This window comes from Misgurnus anguillicaudatus, chromosome 24 (genome assembly GCF_027580225.2).
Source record: "Misgurnus anguillicaudatus chromosome 24, ASM2758022v2, whole genome shotgun sequence".
Taxonomy (NCBI): domain Eukaryota; kingdom Metazoa; phylum Chordata; class Actinopteri; order Cypriniformes; family Cobitidae; genus Misgurnus; species Misgurnus anguillicaudatus.
In genome coordinates, this window is record NC_073360.2 from 16853599 (window position 1) to 16875033 (window position 21435).

The 21435-nt window shown below is 34.2% G+C and overlaps 3 protein-coding genes across 5 annotated transcripts in view; 1 reads left to right on the plus strand and 2 right to left on the minus strand.

The window, feature by feature from the left end:
- LOC129437878 (POU domain class 2-associating factor 1) overlaps nt 1-1884 on the minus strand; it is a 28189-nt gene extending 26305 nt beyond the window's left edge. Inside the window, exons 1-2 of the mRNA XM_055196235.2 lie at nt 1760-1884; nt 820-909 (exon numbers count right to left, since the gene is read on the minus strand). The gene's annotated coding sequence lies outside the window, so the exon portion shown is untranslated. The remainder of the gene's footprint in view (nt 1-819; nt 910-1759) is intronic.
- A 392-nt stretch (nt 1885-2276) lies between these two features.
- LOC129437877 (uncharacterized) lies at nt 2277-12448 on the plus strand. Of its 2 annotated transcripts, none has more exons than XM_055196233.2 (11): nt 2277-2874; nt 3239-3354; nt 3432-3456; nt 3541-3587; nt 3689-4305; nt 5287-5392; nt 5477-5623; nt 5909-5969; nt 6614-6777; nt 9363-9453; nt 9580-12448. In XM_055196233.2, exons 1-10 carry the CDS (start codon nt 2664-2666, stop codon nt 9450-9452), a joined length of 1584 nt encoding a protein of 527 aa, XP_055052208.2. In that variant the 5' UTR covers nt 2277-2663; the 3' UTR covers nt 9453; nt 9580-12448. The 2 variants fall into 2 exon arrangements, with proteins under 2 accessions (XP_055052208.2, XP_055052207.2); XM_055196232.2 differs by having other exon boundaries at nt 2278-2874; nt 9363-9446.
- Nucleotides 12449-15517: 3069 nt separating this feature from the next.
- atf5b (activating transcription factor 5b) lies at nt 15518-20300 on the minus strand. 2 transcript variants are annotated; one of them, XM_055196238.2, is made up of 4 exons: nt 19834-20300; nt 18609-18913; nt 17283-18408; nt 15518-16858 (listed from the first exon to the last, which is right to left on the minus strand). In XM_055196238.2, exons 2-4 carry the CDS (start codon nt 18616-18618, stop codon nt 16672-16674), a joined length of 1323 nt encoding a protein of 440 aa, XP_055052213.1. In that variant the 5' UTR covers nt 18619-18913; nt 19834-20300; the 3' UTR covers nt 15518-16671. The 2 variants fall into 2 exon arrangements, with proteins under 2 accessions (XP_055052213.1, XP_055052214.1); XM_055196239.2 differs by having other exon boundaries at nt 18685-18913; nt 19834-20299.
- Between the last annotated feature and the right edge of the window lie 1135 nt (nt 20301-21435).

Here is a 21435-nt window from a genome sequence, read left to right on the forward strand (position 1 = left end):
TGACAGTTTGCCATCATGCATGGTCTCTGCACTAAGGTAAAATTAAGGTCAAGTTATAGTAAAGGCTTTATCAAAAAAGAGTGTAGTCACTGAGCTGCAAGCTTGGACTTGTGTTACTCATATCAATTTATCAAAGTTGAAGGCAATGAGTACTCTAACAATATACAACATTTTCTCACTAGATTTAAATGTGAGATTAATCATGACTATAACGTCACTGTTCTAAATCCATATATGCAGACAGAAAGGTGTGTCTCATTCCAATTACTGTTCATTGATACTCCACTCAATTCAACCATCTTTCTGGGATACCTTTTTAGACCAGTAAAGTGGCAACATTGCTTTAAAAGTAATTGGTGGAGAAAATTACTACCTGGCCCGCATCATTAGTACAACAGCATGTAACTTGATATATAGGAGTGTGCCACAGAAATGATACAAAATTAGACTAACTGGTTTAATTGAGAGGGAATGAGTTAGCAGCACACAATCTATTCTATATGATACATTCATTTGTTGTAATTAAATGAAAAGTCTTAATTAAATTTTAAGTTGTTTAATTATGAATTAAGATGTATCTCCAAGTTAGTACCCTTATTAATTAAGCCTATTAATACAATAGATTCTATTTTTTTATCATTTTATCTGGTGTTTGATGTTTGCCAACAGGAGATTAAATTCAATTATTCAAATACACATTTTTTTTTTACATGTGTGTATAAATATCAGCTGCATTCAGATGCACAATACTTTCATTGTCATAGTTTTTTTCTGCAAAAACTGAAAGTTTTTTTTTTTTTTATAAAAATACACTCCTACCTCATCTTGATCTTGTTCCTTGTGTGAGTTATTAAATCGTAGATATCATTATGGTAAGAATGAGACCCGCCAGTAGTGCAGTACTGCCACCTAGTGAATAAAAAGCGGTGCGACATGTGTTAAAACTGCACTAGTATGACTGTATTGATAGTATGATCTAATTTACTCATTTTACATAAATACACTTATTTAAAATAGACTTAAATAGCGGAAATGTTGTAATGACATATAAGAAACTGAATTGTTATTAAATGCCATAAGAGAAAATTTTACTTTCTAGTAATCATATTTCTTTCAGTTAAAATTCTTGTAATCGTATCTGATTCAATTCAAAATGGTAATTGTATAAATTAACTATATGGCAAGAAAATGTGCATTTAACAACAATACAGTAGCCAGTAAGCTGTTTCAGGAAGAATATTTTAGACTAACCATTTAACTTCTACTAAAAAGGGCCACTCAGCAAACACAGAACGTTCCCCTAACGTTATTTTAACGTTATAAGAACGTTAAACTAACCTAAAATAATGTGCTATTTCTGTAAAGAAAACTTTCCTGGCTAACCAAAAACAAACCTTGGATTTGAGATAACGTTATGGAAACCTAAAACTAACGTTAGGGAAACGCTTTGAGAACGAGAAACTACGTTTTGGAAAACCAAAAATCGTTAGCTGGGCAACATGAAGTTACAGTAACAGAAGCAGACTATTGTATTTTGGCGGGAACTATGGTTGCCATGGTAAATTGTTCTAACCAAATGTGCTCTAAAATAAACCCGGATTAAGATATTAGCAGGGACTGTTATGAGTAAACAACGTAATGTAATTTCACGGGGACACACGTATACCTGGTACTTATATTAGTTGTCGTTGTATATGATAAAATGTTGAGTTTTAAAGTTTCAAACCAAAAACAACTTGTGAAATATATGGCCACTTACAGAATACAGTTGTGCGTAGATGTTGATCGAAAATTAATGAAAAAATTTAATATCTGTCTGTCGACGATAGATGTCAGTGTGGTCTCAGTTTAGTGACGTTAAAATGCAGCGCAGTGGGCATTGGCATGATGGTTTTCAAAGTCACAATTTAATGAAATTAACAATAATAACGATCACATACAATTATGTTGTATGTTTTGTTGTTGCAGTTTTTTATTTTATTTTAGCAGTTTAAACAAAAAAGTAAAACAAAACACGTTTTCGCTTAATTAAAAAGTAAAACAGGAGATTGAACTGCTTTGCTACACGTGCACGATTCTTCCACACGTTTTTTCTTTTTTTTTTTAAAGTGAGCTCTGGAATTACGAATATGTCAAAGATTTTTACAAATTAATAAAATTCCGCAGCTGTCTATCAACGTAAAAGTCCCGCCTTCCATTAAACGTTCTCTATACTCTGTGCGCATGCGCAGTAGCTACACAACCTGGAAAAAAGGTGTTTCACAATACAATTTGAACGTGTATGAAACAAACCTTTTAGAGAAGTTAATTTTAGGATTAACTTGTGGTCATGTTGTTTTGTTGTGTTCATAACCAGCGTTTTTAAAGATACCAGTCTTCCCGTATTCAGGTAGACAGGAAATATGTCTAAAATTGCTGCGCGTAGGTGTTGCAAAAATGGCCGCAGAGTGCGAGGACTTCCCTCACAGGGACTTTGGCGAAGTGTCCCGCCTTCTCAAGGCAGGTAATGCAAATCACTCAGCACACAGTGATATTGACACACCTTTTAAATAAGCAGTAGAAGACTGTCAGCTATTCATCGGGCCAATAAGTTAAGTGCTTGTTATCATACGAGTCTAAACGCGCGCGTCGCCTCTTTGCCAAGTTAAAGATCAGACAACAACATGGTGAGCAGTCGGGTAGGGGCCAACACACGTGAAATAAAGCAATACGTGAAAGAATCGCGTAACTATTCGTGCGACAGTTCACCGTTGCCCGGAGCTCCTGCTTATGAAAGTGGACCTAATCTACCCGTATCAGCACATAGCCCTCCAGACCTGCAACATGATTGTGACGATCAAAACGCCTGCACAGCTGAAGCGCCTATTAAAACAGGTTGGTACAAATTAGTGTCCCATAAGTGCCATAGTTATAATATTATAAAGTTTCACAAAATAAATATGAGTTTAATAATTCTTTAGGTTTGTTTGACAAAATGCGGCGCTGCCCAGCCTGATGGACATGTGACAACAAAGTACCGCGAGAGCGGTTGTTTTCGATACGCTCTCGCGGTACTTTGATGTCATAAACTGATTGCTCTGCGCAGCGCTGTTTGTATGCTATTAAAACATGTTAGAATTGTATCATAACATTACAAAATGAAAATTATTTAACAAATTACATGCTTAAATGTTTAGTATACGTTTTATATAAAATATTAGCTAGCACCTGGTTCAGTAACAGGCCTACGTTCCCTTAGGACGAAAGAAAAAGCTAATTTCAGAAAGAAAATACCTTGGTGTCAGAGTGAAAATGCCAGTGCGTGACATGCTCCGAGAAATACGAATAGCCCAGGGTGTTGACCCCAAAGATCAGGTATGATGTTTTGTTTTTGTCTCATAATTATGGATATACTGAAACATGCTAATCATTATCTGACTTATTCTCTATAGGGGAAACTGTCAAAGGGCTCCAAAGGTAAGGCTAAGCACTTTGTAATAATAGCTTAATATTTATGTTCATTGTAAGTACAGTTAGTACACTAATGTCTTTGCTTTAAAGGTGATCGGAAACGAGTGAACACCAGTGTAAATCGCAAGAATCACCTGGTAAGTGGTGTGTTTACAACGGTGTATAATTAACTTAAATTTTTGGTAGCTTTTCTAGGTTAAGGATGTGTGAACTCACACATATTTAATTCTTTTTATAGAAAAAAATGCAAACAAAGAGTTTGGAGGAGCTTGCGATTATAGTCGAAGTGTTGGAAGAGGATCTAAAGGCCTGTCAATCATACAAGTCGTCAAACAAAAGGCTTTCAAGTTTATACTACTCGGAGTATAAAGAGAAGTTATGGGGTGAAGATTCATCTGAGCAGGGTTTCATGACCATGTTTGACCAAGACAGTGATTTGCCATTGTCTCCAAGCCACTGTGTACCTCCAGAGAGCTCGCCTGTTCATTCTACATCCAGCTATTCCCCTTCTCCTGCTTACAACCAGTGTACCCATGTTTTCTTTGAAAACCAAGAAGAATATGGCAATTACGAGGCAGATGACAATAGGTATAGTGATCAATGTGGCTTGACCTCCCCTCTTGCCAATTCGCACGAACACCAGGTTCCTTCCCCCGAAAAATCATTCTGTGTCAGTCGCAGCCCAGGCGGTCAGGAGGTTACCCCTAAAAAGATGAACTTTCCACCATTGCCCAGTTCTCCGCAGGAGGAGTGGAGCATTATGACCTTTTTCTGGACACAAATGGAAAGAGAGGAGAATCTGTTGAAGGAAATATCTGATCGAGAGCTTCTTGCTGTGGATGAAAATGGGAGAATGTAAGTTGTCGTACATTGTTAGATTTTATCAGGAACTCGTTCAAGAGTTCAAACCATTGCAGATGGTTTCTTCATGCAGATGTTAATGGGTAATCCTTCAAAGATGGATGTAATTTATAAAAATGAACGAAATGGCGCACAGTTTCTAAAAAAATCATCTTCTAGTGTGAAGCAAGGGAGCGTTTTCGGAGTGCGACTTTTATTTGAAAGTTTTATGAAATATAGAAAGAAAGAAATAGGGTCTGCCATCATCATTGTCGCATCGAATAAGCAGCCGCATTCGTTTCTCCCTCCCGACTTTATGACAAAGCTCATTATTAAGTCCTCAAGCAGGGCAGAAGAAAAGAGATTAATGGCTCACACGGGAACCCAGTTGAAATTTAGGCATTTCAGCACCAACAAAGATTGATGACATGGTGAATCTTCCAGGCGAGGCTATGGTCTTCAAGCGAGTCCTCTAAAAAAATATCTGAATAGACGGTTATTTATATACACATACATACAAGCCCGACAGATTTACTGTAAGCCTAAACCAGTGGCAGCAGAACTGTTGTCACATTAAAACCGTGGTTCTCAAACTTTTGGGCACGTGAACCCCTCCCATCCCTGTGTAGGGTGCATCCGTTCCCAGCAAAATACTAGACATAAAATACTTAGAATTTGAATTAAACAAAACACATTAAATTAATCAATGTAGTGCTGTTGTTTAGTAGCCTTATTTTTTCTCAGGTTTCATTACACAGATGTATAATAAATTAATGTATTTGATAAAACACTATAAAACTGGGGCCCCGTCACCAATTTGCACCCCCAGGGAAACCACTGCATTGAAAGATGATGGGTTTACCTTTTCTGTGAAAGAACTTCAAGCATTGAACACTGTAGTTTACAGTTAAATATAAAAAGATGATGTAAAAGGTAATGTAAAACCAGTTGGATGTCACAGGACTTATTCCTACAATAATTTTTCCCATTTTTCAGCTTGTTACACAGAGCGGTTGTGGAGGGAAAAAGAGCCCTCGTATATGTTATTGCCAGACGAATGGCAGCTCTGAAGAAACTGGATATGAGAGATTTGGAGGGAAAGGTGATGCGCATTTTCACAAACACACACTTATTTACTTTGTATTAACAAATGTGCTTAACTTGGGGTGTTATTTTCCCCTCCTAGACCCCCATTCATCTCGCAGCACAGAGAAATCAACACTTCATTGTGTCTGATTTAGTGTCACTTGGCGCGAGTATTAATGAAAAAGACAATTATGGGAAAACCTGTCTTCATCTCAGTGCCGAGAATGGATACGTTAGAGTCCTGGAGGTAAAGTTGTTATGTGTTGCAATAATATTGGCAAACACTATTTGTAGATTTCTTTAAATTTTTTGGTTGATAAATTAAATAAAACAAAAATCAGTTACTAAGTACATTAAAAAATTAGGGTTCAAAACTTTCTTGCCACAATTCAAGATGGTACATTTATGATTTATAATTTTGAAAATAATGTTAGTTTGATAGCTGTAGAGAGGCATAATGATTGCAGCTTTAAGTAACTTAATTTTTAATACACAAATAAATAATTTATTTCTAAATCTCTTTTTTTGACAGGTCCTGAAAGGTTTCATGAGAAACGGTATCTATATAAATTTGGAGGAAAGAGATGCAAACGGTATATTCACTTTTTTCTTAAGCTTATATTTCCAATGCATTGCGCAACCAATCATTGCTTAATTCATTTCCAATAAAGCAGTTTGATTGTTTGCAAAGTTTTCTCCAATTGGCAACAAAACCATGTATTTCATTAGTCATTTCCATTTAGTGCACATGACAATGATGTATCATTGTGCGTTGTACGATTTGTGATATGATAATGCTTTAAGGCTGTAACATCAAATTAAATTTTATTTATTTATTTTATTTATTTATTTATTAAAGTACAACTATATAACCCTTGTTTCATATCCTCTCCGGGGCACTCTCATCTCTCACCAGTCTCTCTGCTATGTGCATGAACCTTATAATTAATCAGTTATGCGATATTGCGATATTCACATTTGCTATATGCTGTATTTGCTATTATTTGGTAGATCTTGCTGCCCTACTACAATAGTTTGTATGGTATATTCAATAAATGGTTTAAAAAATCTGATACAAGACTATCTTATAAAATAAAGTGCACATCTTTTTTATGAAACTTACATTTCATTTACTTATGTCAAAGTAAGTGTCTAGGACATATTTGCTAGTATATTTTTACCCAGCTAAAAGGAAAGAGACTAAATCACTAAATTGTGCCTGATATTTTCTTTTTAGGACTTAGCGCGCTGCAGTGTGCAGCAGTAGCACTTAACAGCACGGTACGAGAACTGAAACTGTGCGAGTCTGCAGGTCAGGTCAGGCTACAAACGCTTCGCCAAGAACAGATGATGGAAACACTCGAGTGTCTCCTGCAAATGGAGTACTACTTGCACGCTTTGGTGAGAATGAAACATTATTAGCTTGAGAGAATATAAGATTTGGTTATTTGCTCACACTCATTTTATTCAGCGCCCATTTTACTGACTTTTTTTTTCGTGGAACACAAATGATTTTAGGCAGAATGTTAATGATTGACAGCTTTAGTCCCCAATCGTTTTCTTCGTATGGGGAAAAGAGCATCATTGCTATTCTTCAACATTTACCATTTGGTCTTACATAACATGAGGAATTAGAAAAAAAACAGTAATAATAGCCTGTGTTTAAACCCAATGTCACAGAGGCAAAAGTAGATGGTACAACAACATACAAATGTGATTAGAATCACATTAGCAACCTCATAAATTGATGTTTGTTTTACGAGGTGCCTAATTCATATGAATTTGTACAAAGTGAGTCGTACTAAACATATGATTATTAGAAATAAAACATTACTAATAGTTCACGTATAAACGCAATGTCACAGGGGCAAAAGCAGAACGTTACAACAACATACAAATGTGATTGAATTCGTACGCATTAGCAACCTCATAAATTGATGTTATCTTACGAGGTGCCTAATTAGTAGGAATTTATAAAAGTTAATCATATAAAAATGTATGATTATTAGAAAAAACATTAATAATAGCCCGTGTCTAAACCCAACGTCACAGGGGCAAAATAAGATCATATGACAACATACAAATATGATCGAAGTCCTACGAATAAGCTACCTCATAAATTGATGTTTTTCGAGGTGCCTAATTCGTATGAATTTGTAAGAAGTGAATCATACAAAACATGATTATCAGAAACAAAACATCAATATTAATACGAATTAGGAACCTCATACTTTTTTGTTTTTGTTTTATGAGGTGCCTAATTCGTATGAATTTGTACGAAGTGAATCGTACGAAACATGATTATTAGAAACAAAACATCAATATTAATACGAATTAGCAACCTCATACTTTTTTTTACGAGGTGCCTAATTCGTATGAATTTGTACGAAGCGAATCGTACTTATTCGTATGAATTTGTACGAAGTAAAAAAAACATGATTATTAAAAACAAAACATTTATATCAGCTCACGTATAAACCCAATATCACAGGGGGGAAAGCAGAACGTACAACAACATACAAATGAGATCGAAGTCGTATGAATTAGCAACCTCGTAATTTTTTGTTGTTGTTTTGTGAGGTGCCTAATTTGTATGAATTTGTACGAAGTGAATCGTACTTATTCATATGAATTTGTACGAAGTTAATTGTACAAAACATGTTAATTAGAAACAAAACATCAATATTAATACGAATTAGCAACCTCATACTTTTTTTTACGAAGTTTCCTAATTCGTATGAATTTGTACGAAGTGAATTCGTACAAAACTTGATTATTAGACTATTCAAAACAAAACATTTATATCAGCTCACGTATAAACCCAATATCACAGGGGTGAAAGCAAAACGTACAACAACATACAAATGAGATTGAAGTCGTATGAATTAGCAACCTCATAAATTTTTGTTGTTTGCGAGGTGCCTAATTTGTATTAATTTGTACGAAGTGAATCGTACAAAACATGATTATTAGAAACAAAACATTAATATGAATTAGCAACCTCATACATTTTTTGTTTTGTGAGGTGCCTAATTCGTATGAATTTGTAAGAAGTGAATTGTACTAATTCGTATAAATTTGTACAAAGTGAATCATACAAAACATGATTATTAGAAACAAAACATTCATATTAGCTCACATATAAACCCAATATCACAGGGGAAAAAACAGAAAGTACAACAACATACAAATGTGATTGAAGTCGTGCGAATTAGCAACCTCATAAATTTTTTTGTTTAGCTTGGTGCCTAATTCGTATGAATTTGTACGAAGTGAATCGTATAACCATGATTGTTAGAAACAAAACATTCATATTAGCTCACGTATAAACCTAATATCACAGTGGCAAAAGCAGAACCGACAACAGCATACAAATGAGATCGAAGTCGGATGAATAAGCAACCTCATAAATTTTTGTTGTGTGCGAGGTGCCTAATTTGTATTAATTTGTACAAAGTGAATCGTACAAAACTTTAGCACATTATTAGAAACAAAACATTCATATTAGCTCATGTATAAACCCAATATCACACGGGCAAAAGCAGAACGTACTTATTCGTATGAATTTGTAAGAAGTGAATCATATAAAAATGTTTGATTATTAGAAAAAAACATCATTTATAATAGCACGCATCTAAACCCAACGTCACAGGCAAAAGTAGATCATACGACAACAACAACATACAAATGTGATCGAAGTCGTATGAATTAACAGCCTCGTAAAATGTAAAAAAATTGCAATGAGGTTGTCTTGAATCAAACACAGATTTTTACTTTAGTCAACAAGCTACAAGCTTATTTTTCCTGTCCAAATATACATGACACAATTAGGAATTCAATATTTACAAATTTTGGCTAACCAAATATAACACAAAATCCAACGTTTGCTCTAGTCCCATTGAAACTAAATGTTCAAAGTGCTTTTAAACACACGTGGGTAATAAAATGTTATTTTTTTGTACATTTTCTACCCTTTATTTTTTTAGGATCAAGTTCGTCTCAATAAGATCAAAAGAGCTGCTGATTCAAAGTCATGTGAACCAACCCTGTGTCAGTCACATGAATTCAAGGTATGAGGTGTGTCAGTATGATGACTGATTTACTTTGTAGTTTGAGTGCTTGAAATTGTTTTAAACGGATGAACCGATCTTGTCATGCAACATTAAAATGTTAAAATTAATTGCTGTTTAATTTGTTTACCAGACCATTAGCAACATGCCTTAATGGTTTGGATACAGGTGCAGCTGCTTTTAGCAGGAAGAGTCGATTGTCTGCCAAGCAAGGCAGTGCTTTTAACTGACGGTAAATGTTTTTGAGTTAATACAAGCTTTAACCTGCCACAAAAATGAAATTTGTACGTGCATAGTAATGTTGCGGTAATCTTTTTTATTTTTTTTTAATAAGAAAGATGAGTAATATATTTTATGGCATGGTTAGGCTATGTATTGTGCAACTGTGTGTTTTGTTCACCGCACAAACACAATGGTTGCCTATTAGCTGGTTTCTATGAAACTTCCACTGTTTGTTACGTTTGAGTAGCAAAACGTCTTAAAAGATATCAATAATGAGGTTTATACTGTGAGTCTGTTTAGCCCCACAGTAGTTTTTACTTGCTCTATGAGTAAGTAGTTTTGATGTTTTTAACCATTTGCAGTAGTGCTCAAAAGTGATGTCTTGGGGGGATTTGTACAGTATTCGCTTTTAGTGGCCTGTCAGGTTAAATTAAACCATCAAAATATGAGGTGTTTTGTACAAAATAGACATTAAATTGACAAAATTATTTAATTTTAAAATTAAATTAAGTAATCTGGATTTTATTTGAAATACAAAAAACCTTAGAAAACTAAAAGCTTATAGGTACTTAAGAATACATTGGCTACAATTTTTATCTGTTATTAATCGTTGTTACCCTGGACCACAAAATCAAGTCTTAAGTCACATGGCCATAAATTTGTAGCAATAGGCAACAATACATTGTATGAGTTAAAATGATAGATTTTTCTTTTATTCCAAAAATCAGTATGATGTTTTGTGAATTTCCTATCGTAAATGTACAAAAACTTTATTTTTCTTAAGACACAACTGGATTTTTTTTCAATATTTTGATTATTTTGTTTTGCACCCTCAGATTTTTTTGATTTTCAAATAGTTGTATCCTAACAAACCATACTTTAATGGAAAGCTTATTTATTTAACTTTCAGATGATGTATAAATCTTAAAAAATTGGCCCTTATGAATGGCTTTGTGGTCCATGGTCACATTTGTTAATTCTCTTTAGTGGTAATATTTTGTAGTCATTGTCCTCGGCTATATACTTTGATCATGTGTTGTGTGTGATTGCTTTTTTAAATTCTCAAAGGTTAGCTTCAGATTATTCTCTAAACACACCAATGTAACATGCATAACATTTTTTATGCATCTTTATTAAAATATTTGAATAAACAGAGAAGATCGATCGTTCAAAGCTCAACATCACTTTTGGCCACTAACGTATGTACACGTACATAAATGGTTTTGGTTATTATCCTCTTTGCAAAGTTGAAAGTGGAATATTTAGATATGGATTTGTATATGTCCATGTCTTGTGTATGTAATATGTTCTTAAAAAAACCCTAAAAGCATTGATTTGTAACTCTTTGAATTCAAGTTAGCTAGTGTTTGGGGTAAAAGATTTTAAAACATTTGTATTGCTATTACAAATATTGGTATCTGGTTACTGTGGTTTAATGTGTGCTGTATTTTGTTTTACCAAGCATTCACTTTGACGTCATAATTGTAGCCCTGATTTAATTTGCTTACTCACTTCATCTCAGGCACAAACCTGTTTGTGTGTAATGAATAGCCTATAAGGTTTTCCACCAACATATTGTGTTTTTTTGTTTTTTTTTTGTTTTTTGAGTTATAGTCATCTACTGTGATATTTTTTGTTGGTGTTGGGTGTATATTATTAAATGATATATAGTAATATTAGATTATGCAGGGTGAAACATGAAAGATTATTTGTTTTGTTTTTCAAATGGGATGTGTTTGCATGAATAAGCAGTTAAAAGAATTCATAGTATGTTGGGTGTGTTGGCTGTATATTAATGGATAGGAATATAAATCTGTTAAGATTATGCAGGCATACACAGAACGAAACACAGTTTTTGGTGAAACGCAGATTGTCTGAACTTATCAAATAGGATCTGTGTACATGGATAAGCAGTTAAAAACAAATTAGACATTTATAGCAGGATAGCAGTAATAGTTGTAAGTGGTAATCTTTATACATTTAGTAGATGCTTTTGTTTACAACAATTCATATATGCATGTTCATTTTTAGTAAAACGACGTAATAGGGTATATATTGTTTTGCATTAATCATGTAGTACATATTATATTGTTGATGTTAATGTTACAATGTATAAGGTAGGATGATAAAGTGTATTGTTGGTGTTAATGAAGTTTACTTACTCTTATTAGTTAGCTTATGAACACCTATATCTTTGATGCGTCACCAGAATATTACATCTTTAATATTGTTTCATTTAGAATTAAAGCATTTACCTGTTTTATAGAGATTTGGGTTTTATCTATATTCGACATACATTTTTAAGTGTATTAACTTTCCTTTAGACCATCATTGACAAAAAACTGTGACGAAAATTGTGGTACATGAACACATTGTATAAGGTCACAAAATGTCACTGAAAATTGTATGGGCACAATGTTTTTAATTTCATTTATTTAAACAATACAAGGTGTTCTCGACTATGGCCGTGTGTGGTTATGAATCATCATGCATATATATATAAAGCAGATTTTTGTATTATTGGTATTGGGAGTTATTTTTCCATTACTCTGGAGTTCTCATAAACTTAAATTATGAGTTTTTGCCATCAGTCATCTCGTACAGTACAGTACGCAGGTTTGTGCCAGAGGCATTACAGGGCAGGTTTGTACAGATGAGATACCGGGGTAATTATTATGTTGCATTGTTGTGCTCATCCTGACCCTGTTCAAAAGAGAGAAATGTCTTGCTATTGTAAAGGACACTTGCTGGGAAGAAAATAATAAAGCTTTCATATTCAAGTCATGCTGTCTTGTGTTCTTTTGTGTGAAGGTTTGCAGGCATTCGATTTTTACATTAAAGTGAAGTGACAATCAATGATACAGGAGTCAAGCAGGATAGGTGTTTTTATGTTGCCTTGAGCAGCGCACTGTTGAAAATATGTGAAGTGTATGTGGGTCTATACATGCATATTTAACCAACCGTTGCAATCCCCTCGTGTACACGTGTGTTCACTTTTAACTTAGTCTCTTTGAAAGGCTGGGATTCTTCTATTCCTTTAAGCAACCTTCAGCTGAAAGGTAAATAGTCAAGCACAGGTATTGACTGAGATGTGCCTATGCCCTTAGGGCAGCAAGTTAACGTCTCTAAGCTTCTCACGCACATCCTTGTTAACTCCGCGTTCCCCAGGGTGTTTTAAAAACCTTTGCGATTATATCACACGCTGACTAATAAAAGGCTGAATGGCACATAGAGTGCAGGTGTGATACGCATTGGTCCACATATACGTCAAGACATTCCACAAAGGGAAGCTTGGTTTATATCACGTCAGTGCTGGTGAATGGTGCACTTCAATTGGTAATGAAGAATGCATGGGCTACATTCGGCTCATGTGAGTGAGGGAAAAATATTACATTTAAAAATATTGTTTGGTAGTTTTGCTCAGATACTAAACTATAGCTTAAAGCTTTAGGATAAGTGATTGCCAACCAAGGGTTACTCGTATACCCATACTGAACAAAACAAAATCTACATCTTTCCATGACAGAAAAAGTATTAAAAGCAACCAGAATAATTTCAATATTTAGTATGTTCTTTTTAGAGAGTGGGTGTAGATGACACCTGTAACAAAGCATAGATAGCCTTTGTGTTTCTTGATACTTGGGTTTGTTTTAAAACCTGTTTTAAATATTTCCTTTTTTTACTAATAGTACTGATTGACTTTTATTAATAATAAAGATCACATGAATATGCATATGGTTGCTCAATGACTATTTGGTCTGTAAGATGAAACAGGGTGTCAATCAAAATATCTGTCCTGAACTAGAACAAAGATGTTTGAAATGATTCCAGCTTGCTTGTCTTTATCTTTCCTTCTTTTGTACCCTTACCTGAAGCTATTTCACATGACAGAAACTTTATTTGAATTTTGAATTGTGGTTACATCTGCTATAAAAGTTTTTAATCACACAAACACACTCATTGAAAAACAGTTCTCCCTTTAGTTTTGATTCAGCACAGTTTTTGTTTTGCATACAGCCAGATGTACTTTAGTATTTAAATGGCAAATATTATTAAACTCTATCAATAAATAAATCTATTAAGAAGCATGCAACACTGTTTTAGCTCATTTTTAGGTTTCTTTCATAGAAATTATTTGACACATAATGTGAGAGTTTGAAAAGCTTTTTTGTTTTTGGTGTCACAGCTCGTGATGTGTGCAAAACTGATTTGTAAATTTTTTATGTAATGAATATTGTATAGTTCTTTTAATTTAAAGACTTAGGCCACCATTTCACTATTAAGTTTTTATAAAACTGTAGTGTGATGAATATCTTAATATTTGTCTGCCTTATACCTCCGTCTCATACTTATAAATATGAATGTATGGAGGTTCGTTTGTTTATTGCTCTTTATACACTTTGTTTTATTACACTGTGTATTATTTAAAACCTTTACAAAACCTATGAATTTTTATATTTAAAAAAATGTAATAAAAATTGTTGTTTCTTTCAGTTTTTAATAAAACATTGTATTTTAAATTTGTAACTGAATAGTGAATATAACCCAAAACTCAGTTTTGCTCCCCACACCTGTCAGACCAGAGTTGCACCCCTGCAATTATCTAAACAAAATATTGTCCCATTTACACAAGCATTTACATCTGAATTTAAGAGCAATTTTAAATATGTCAGGTTTTGCTAAAAAGAGAAAAACTATTTGCGAATAGGAATCTTGTTTATTCTTTTGAATTAAATATTTTTATTACCACACTGGCAAACAACACTCTTAGAAAGGATGTGTTAATTTTTTTAAACATCTTTTTGTGTTAAGCTTTTAACACATTATGTGTAATTCTATGATTTTGTGTTAAATAAAACACAAGTTGTGTTAAAAGTAACACAAAATGCGTTGTTTCAATAATAACACAGAGATGTGTGGACACTAATGTGTTGTTTTTAACACATCCGGAACTCTTTCTTATTTTAAGCAAAACATCACAAAATTTTGTTCATTTTTTTTAAAAGCAAGACATACAATTGTGCAATTATTTTTTTGTTTAGATAACTGTATTGGACAACAAGACCAAAAGCAGTCAGATAAATATCTTTTTTGCAGTGTTTTCAGGTGTTAATTATTAACGCAAGTTGTGTTAAACGTAACCCAAAATTTGTTGTTACAATAATAACAAAGAGATGTGTCTAAAATAACACATATGGTGGTGTTGTTATTGCAACCTTTTTAGAGCATTGTGACATAAACCCTCAAAGGTGACATCATTAATGACACGGAACAGGACGATTATCATCTCTCTTTTCGTGTTCCTCTGATGCCACCATGAGGTCACATCACTCATTACATCACGTTACATGAACACCGATGTTTATAATGCCAGAATATACCAGTAATGACGAATATATAGCTTTAAAAACATTACTGCCATTGAATAAAAAAATAAAAAAATCCCTATTTCCTGCATCCAGCCTAATTTTTTTAAACCAAACCAAAATAATTTAGTATTACATTTAATACGTTGAGGTATATCATCTGAAAGCTTGAGCAAGACAAATTATGCCTTATTTAAAACTGGTTTATAGGATTAACACAAAAAATATACTACATGCATGCAGATAAACATGCTTTCTTAATTTCAAATAGCAGGTGGATTATTTTAAAATGGATTAAACTGTATTTTAAAAAGCTTTCACTACTAATACATAGCACACTGTTTTGCATTTACCAATATAATATTATGTGTCATTAAAATATATAATGAACAGAATTTTGCCTTTAAATGACTGGAAGAAATACTGAAACTATAAATAATTATCAGCAAATGTACACTTGCACAATTATACACAATATTCATAAAATATTTAAGAATAATTTATTGACATATGAATCGACCAAAAAATAAGAATTACTGCACAATATAATTTGCATTTATTAACCAAATGTTGGTAGATTCTGAAACACATTGGAACCTGCAGAAATATATGCATTTGGATTTGCTACACTTTTCTGGTTTTAGAGGCACAGTATACTGTACTTATGTGCACCGCTTCAATTATGTGAAATTATTAAAATTCTTTTGAATTTTAAAGTCCTTACGCAAGCAAATAACAGTGATTGTTTTCCGCAAACCTGCATAAAAAACAATCCATATCCCATACTGATAACATAATTCTTCAATTAAGAAAATAACAAACCACATATTTTTAAAGCGCTGTGTTAATGAGTGTAAAACAAATGGCCAAAGGACAAAATAAAAATCTACATATTGTCAATCCACAAAAGCATTCGTTTCATATTTTGGGTCATGCAGTATATTGTAACCCAACATGCTTTTTAGACATGCATTCCATACCTGAGGCAAAACAAATCAGTCATAAAATGTTATAAACCTTAGTTTATAATATATTTTATATATATATATATAAAGCAACTGAATAATTGCAAAAGCAATATTTGACCTGTATTCTAATTACATGAGCTATTTCACAAATAAAAGAGAAATACATGTCAACTGAAATGAAAGAAAAGTGTAAAGTGACAATTTACACTGCAATGCTTTGCATTATTACAATAAGAAATAGTAGTAAGAATGTTTATCACGTGGTCACAACATTGGCACAAACTGTTTTGTTGTGATGTTGACTCCAGGATAAATAAAGATTGGAGAAAGCCTGTACAAAATATCTTTTTAATAAAGGTAGCACACACTCTGAAATTCAGTTCAATCTTGATGGACAGCTTTCCACCGAATAGATCGCTGTGATTTTAATGTTAAATACAGATCAAGATAACGTATTCAAGGCTATCATCACAGTGCTTTAAGAAACGTTACATGTTGTTGTTTTTTCAGTTTTATGAAACCATGCTGGGCATTTGCTTTGAAAAAACGAAACCGTTTGAATACATGAGCTCTTTTTTTGAGGTTAACTAACCATTTTGAGCATAAAAACATGCTGTCAGACCGCTGTAGGTTTGCAGTTACTGTTGAAAAATGCTGGTATGAGACAGTTTAGGCACTGGAATCGTCTTTTAAGCGCTGACTACGAGCCTTGTAGACTTCAATCAGGAGATCTTTTACATACTGAATCTCTCTCTCTACAGATTCTGCTTTGTCCCGAAGTTCTCTGTTCCGCCCCTCCAAACCATGAAGCTCCTCCTCCAAACAGTCCTGTTCCGCCCTTTTACGCTGACGGTACCTGTTGTTTTCATGGCAACATTTGTGGAATTAAATAACATTATTGAGGTTTTTTACTTGTACACTCAAAAAAAAAAAAAACTGTAACTTTTCAAATAAATAAAGTTTAAATAAGTTAAGCTAATTCAACAATTTTAAGTTACAGCAACTCTTCACTATTTAAAATAAAAAATGCAAGTAAAAATGATTATCCAAGTTGATTATACATAACATTTTTTTACAGTATATAAAACCAAAATTAAACAAGCTTTCTAACTCATTTCTGTGCAATGTGACCCAAAATGTAATTTGCAGCTTATATAAAGCACACAAAGCCATGCTTTAATGTTCTTAGTGGACAGCTATGTGTCTGTAAATTTATCACAAGCAATTTTCCCAAGGCCATAACACAGCTATAAAAAAGAGAAAAGAAGAAGCTACAATACCTGTGTGCAGCTGACTTGTTCTGATCCCTTTTCTTCTGCTTGCGTTCTCCATGGTTTCGCTCAAATGGACTTACTTTGATATCAGGTTTAAACACACACTGACTTTCTCTTGACCTTTGTATCGGTTTCTGAATAGGCAACTCCAAAGAGGAGCCAACGCTGTCTCCGGACAGACATTCAAAGCTTTGATCTCCAAGGCATTCATGGTGCAAGTAGTCATTGTTTTGGATATCAGTTCTGATTGGCTGATCGATTTCATTCATGTAGCCGTGATATGGCTCTAAATTGGCAGAAATCTGATGAAAATAACACTCTGCTACTTCTGATTGTTTATATGGCGGACAGCTTTCGTTCTCAGCACACTGCAAAATAGGCATCGCAATCCCTTCGTGGCCAAGCATCTTCATTCCATGGCTCTGGCCCTCTCTCCTGTGGTGGGCGTCCAGTGGCCCACCGATATCGTAACTTCTCATCATCTCTGCTCTGTAAAACACATCTTCGCTGAAGCAACTTTTCTCTTCTTCCTTCAACAGTATGGCACATTCTCGGACCTTCTTCGCGTTGGTGTGGTTCTTTGCAAAAGGTTTGTCGACAGAGCACGGGTCAAAGGCCAGCTCCGCATAACCTGAATGAGTCCCTTTGAAAGTCCACGTTTCTTTCTCAAACACCTCAACGTCTTTACATCCATTCGCCGTTATTCTTTGGCTATTGCAGTGTGTCCGAATGTAGCTGTACGGGCCGGGTCGAGACATTTTTGGTCTACTCATGGAGCCGCCACAGAAGCCTCGCAGGTCCAGCTCTCCAGTTGCCAGGGTAACCAGCCTGGGATTCGTTTCAGATTGGTTCACACCATAGGAAGGGCAGGGTAACTGATAATACGACTGGGTGGGCACAGGTTGTAAGTTTTTGTCACATTTTTGCCATTTCTCCAATTTCATAGGTGTCGATTCATACAGGTAATAATCCTCCAGCTGAGCCAGTTCTTCTTTGAGAAGAGTGGTCATGACCTCCAGGTCGGAAGGCATTTGGACATCATGCTCCAGAGGTGAAGGTGGGATAGAGGAACCAGGAGAGGATTCCGTGGAAGTTGAGTGTGGGTAAGCGTCAAAAGTTTTTGTCATCCAATCTGTTGGAAAACATTTGAATGAGTGCATTTAATAAACAGAGAGATGGACTTCTTGAACATAAGCATGCTCTCAATACATGGATGGATGCGTAAATCGAAGATTAATCAAAAAAACGCATTTCTATACCTAAAAGATGACATGCATTAAAAAAATGAAAAGACGAAACAACGTGGAGAACCAAAATATTTGTTTTACTTACTGTACGCCATTAACACATACGCTGCAGTGCGGTTCCCACCGACAATCGGACAAAATAAAAGTGTCGTACTGCTTACCAATTTAGTCCTACGTCTGTTCAGGCTCCTCCCTTCACTTGTGATTGGCCTTCGTTAGCCAGTAGGAAAGAGGGAGCGCTTTAGCCGACTGTGCAAATGAGGAGAGTCTTCCACAGTATAATATATGCCGCCACAATTTTCTCTGTTTTTGTTGAAATGCTGAATTGCGTACAAAGCATGAGAATCGAAGAACTGCCTCATACAGGAAAAAGATGCGAAAAACTGAAACCTGAACAAAAAAATATCAAAATATGTAAATTCAGTGTCAATTAATTTCAATAAAAAATACAAGTTCAACTTTTGTAGCAGATGATGCATACAGATTTAGTTTACCAGAAAACAACATCATAGACAATACTAGACATAAAAAAGTCATTCTTTAAACCTGAATTAGGATTGAAAATATGTGCAACATGCCTTTAAAACAAGAAAAAAAAAACATGTATGTAAACAGATAATGAATTTGACCTTTTGCTGGTGCTTATTAAATGTCATGTAATATGATGCCACCAGACAGGTCCAGTGCCATATGTGAAACACAGGCTAAGCCACGTGCTTGCAATATTGCATGTTATAGATATATGTCAAAATACAGGTCTATAGACATATCTCAAAACTTATAAAATAACATATTGTCACGCTGTTATTATTATTTAACAAAAGATTAAAATGCCTGAATGTGCACATAATCTATAAAAACAATCTATAAAGTTAACTTTAAACAGAAAATATTAAAATATCCATATAAAACTTATCAACACCTGTATTAAGAAACTCTATATAATAATAAGACACCCACGTGAACAAATACGGTAGTATACTTTAGTATTTACTATAGTAAACTGTAGTACATGGTTTACTACATATAGGGAATAGTATACACTGTAGTACACTTTAATATTTAAAATGATAAGGTTAACACTATAGTATCTATGAATTTTACTACACTTTACTATAGTAAATACTACCATTTACTAGAGTATTTTTCCCTTGTGGGAATGATCACTTATCAATTTAAACGGATCTCAATGGACGTACAAAAGCCACTCTTGAACTTTAAAAACTCAAAAAGTAGTTAAAGTGAGAAATAACAGCAACGCAGGAAGTTGTGTGTCTCATATGAAAGTCTGAATGAAAGTTGACACTTACTCCATCGTGCTGAGGTGATGGTGTGAGAAGCTGTCGCGAGCGCTGTAAACCGCAGTGGAGAAGCTCACGGGTTTCAATTTAAAAGAGCATTGTCTCACTCTTCTTCATTTGATGTCGACGCTGATCGCTTACACGATAAATCGTTCAAAAAGTTTTGGAGAACAGAAGAGTATCGCGTCAACGCAAACACTGACCGCGTCACATCAGCTGGTATTCATCCGCCGCCTCGCCCTTTAGAACGGTCCAAACTAACGGCACAAGTTCCGTCCAAAGTCCTTACATCTGCTTTTACGCCTTATTTCTATGACAATTGACTCTAAACGCGCTTAAGCATTATTGATCTCGATCAAATTAGAGGTTAAGTTAATTCTCGTGATTATTAAAGTGGGTCCAGTTTGTTAATACCGAACTCTGTGTATACGATCTAGCCACCGAGAACCCTTTAACGAACTATTTAACAACATGCGACGAGGAAGGACACAATGTATTACACTACAGAGATGTAACTCGCGTTGCAGCCCTGTTGCATCAGACCTGCTGGAGTGTTGCCCGAGTTGAATCTTTGTTGCCACATTTGTCCTGATCCGTTTATGCTTTGGACATGTATAATGAGGATCCATATTTAAGGCTGGGCTCGACCATTGTTTTAAAATAAGAAAAAATTTCAAGTCAGCCCCGTGAAATAAGACTTTGATCTAAAAACACTCATTAGCTTGCTTTGAACAGAACGTGTGTTGCACTTTTCAAAATTTCTTATTTTAAAAAATGTTACAGTTTGCAAGAAGTGTTTGAAGCATAAAAATAATGCAATTTATACGAAACCTACTTTTATTTATGACACATTTATTGTGATATATATGTGTCTAAGCTAAATGTAGATCTACTTTAAATGGTAAGGAATTAAACATTTTCAAAGCATAGATTTTGACTATTGGGTCATCATCTGACATCATATTTAGTACAGGAACATCACATGAGATTACTCATTTGTTTGCTTTAAACATGCTCATGCCTGGATTTTAAATACACTTTTTCCCAAAGTTAAACTCATGTGACTGAGGTGTCCTGTTTGCTATCAAAGTGAGCATTGCACTAATATGAAACGTGCCCCTCTTTAATCCTTTTACTAGATTTATGGATATTTAATTGCATGACATTTGCATTCATTGCACTGAAAGATCAATACATAAGCACACAAGACATTAAAATGTATGATGAGCACTCTGAAAATGCATATGATTTCAAATCAATTAAGCCGTTAAAAAAATTATTTTACTAAATGTACATTTAGGCCCACATGTTTATTATAAAATAACGTAGTAAATAATAATTTGATTGTTAATAAAGAATGAGGTCAATCTCAGAATTCCCATTTCCGAATGACACAGCACTGTAGATTAATGCCTTTCAGAACGATTACAGAGAAAACAATTTTATGTTTTATTTTTTTTATAGACTTCCCCCCTTTTCTCATTTTATTCTTTGTGATTTGTCATTATTACAACATTTGCAGTAAGAATAGCTGTTTTGTGATATCCATCCTTGCTTCGCTGCCATGAAGAGTCTGGTACATTGATAAAGGTTACACCATAATTTCATCAC

Bases quoted from the DNA above. Each gene is read 5' to 3' on its own strand.
- atf5b (XM_055196238.2), bottom strand. The intron at 16,859-17,282 runs GTATTGTAGCTT...TGAAAACAACAG, and splicing joins AACAAGTCAGCTGCACACAG to GTACCGTCAGCGTAAAAGGG.
- LOC129437877 (XM_055196232.2), top strand. From the start codon at position 2,664: ATGGTGAGCAGTCGGGTAGGGGCCAACACACGTGAAATAAAGCAATAC. The intron at 3,457-3,540 runs GTAAGGCTAAGC...TTTGCTTTAAAG, and splicing joins ACTGTCAAAGGGCTCCAAAG to GTGATCGGAAACGAGTGAAC. The intron at 6,778-9,362 runs GTGAGAATGAAA...TTATTTTTTTAG, and splicing joins AGTACTACTTGCACGCTTTG to GATCAAGTTCGTCTCAATAA.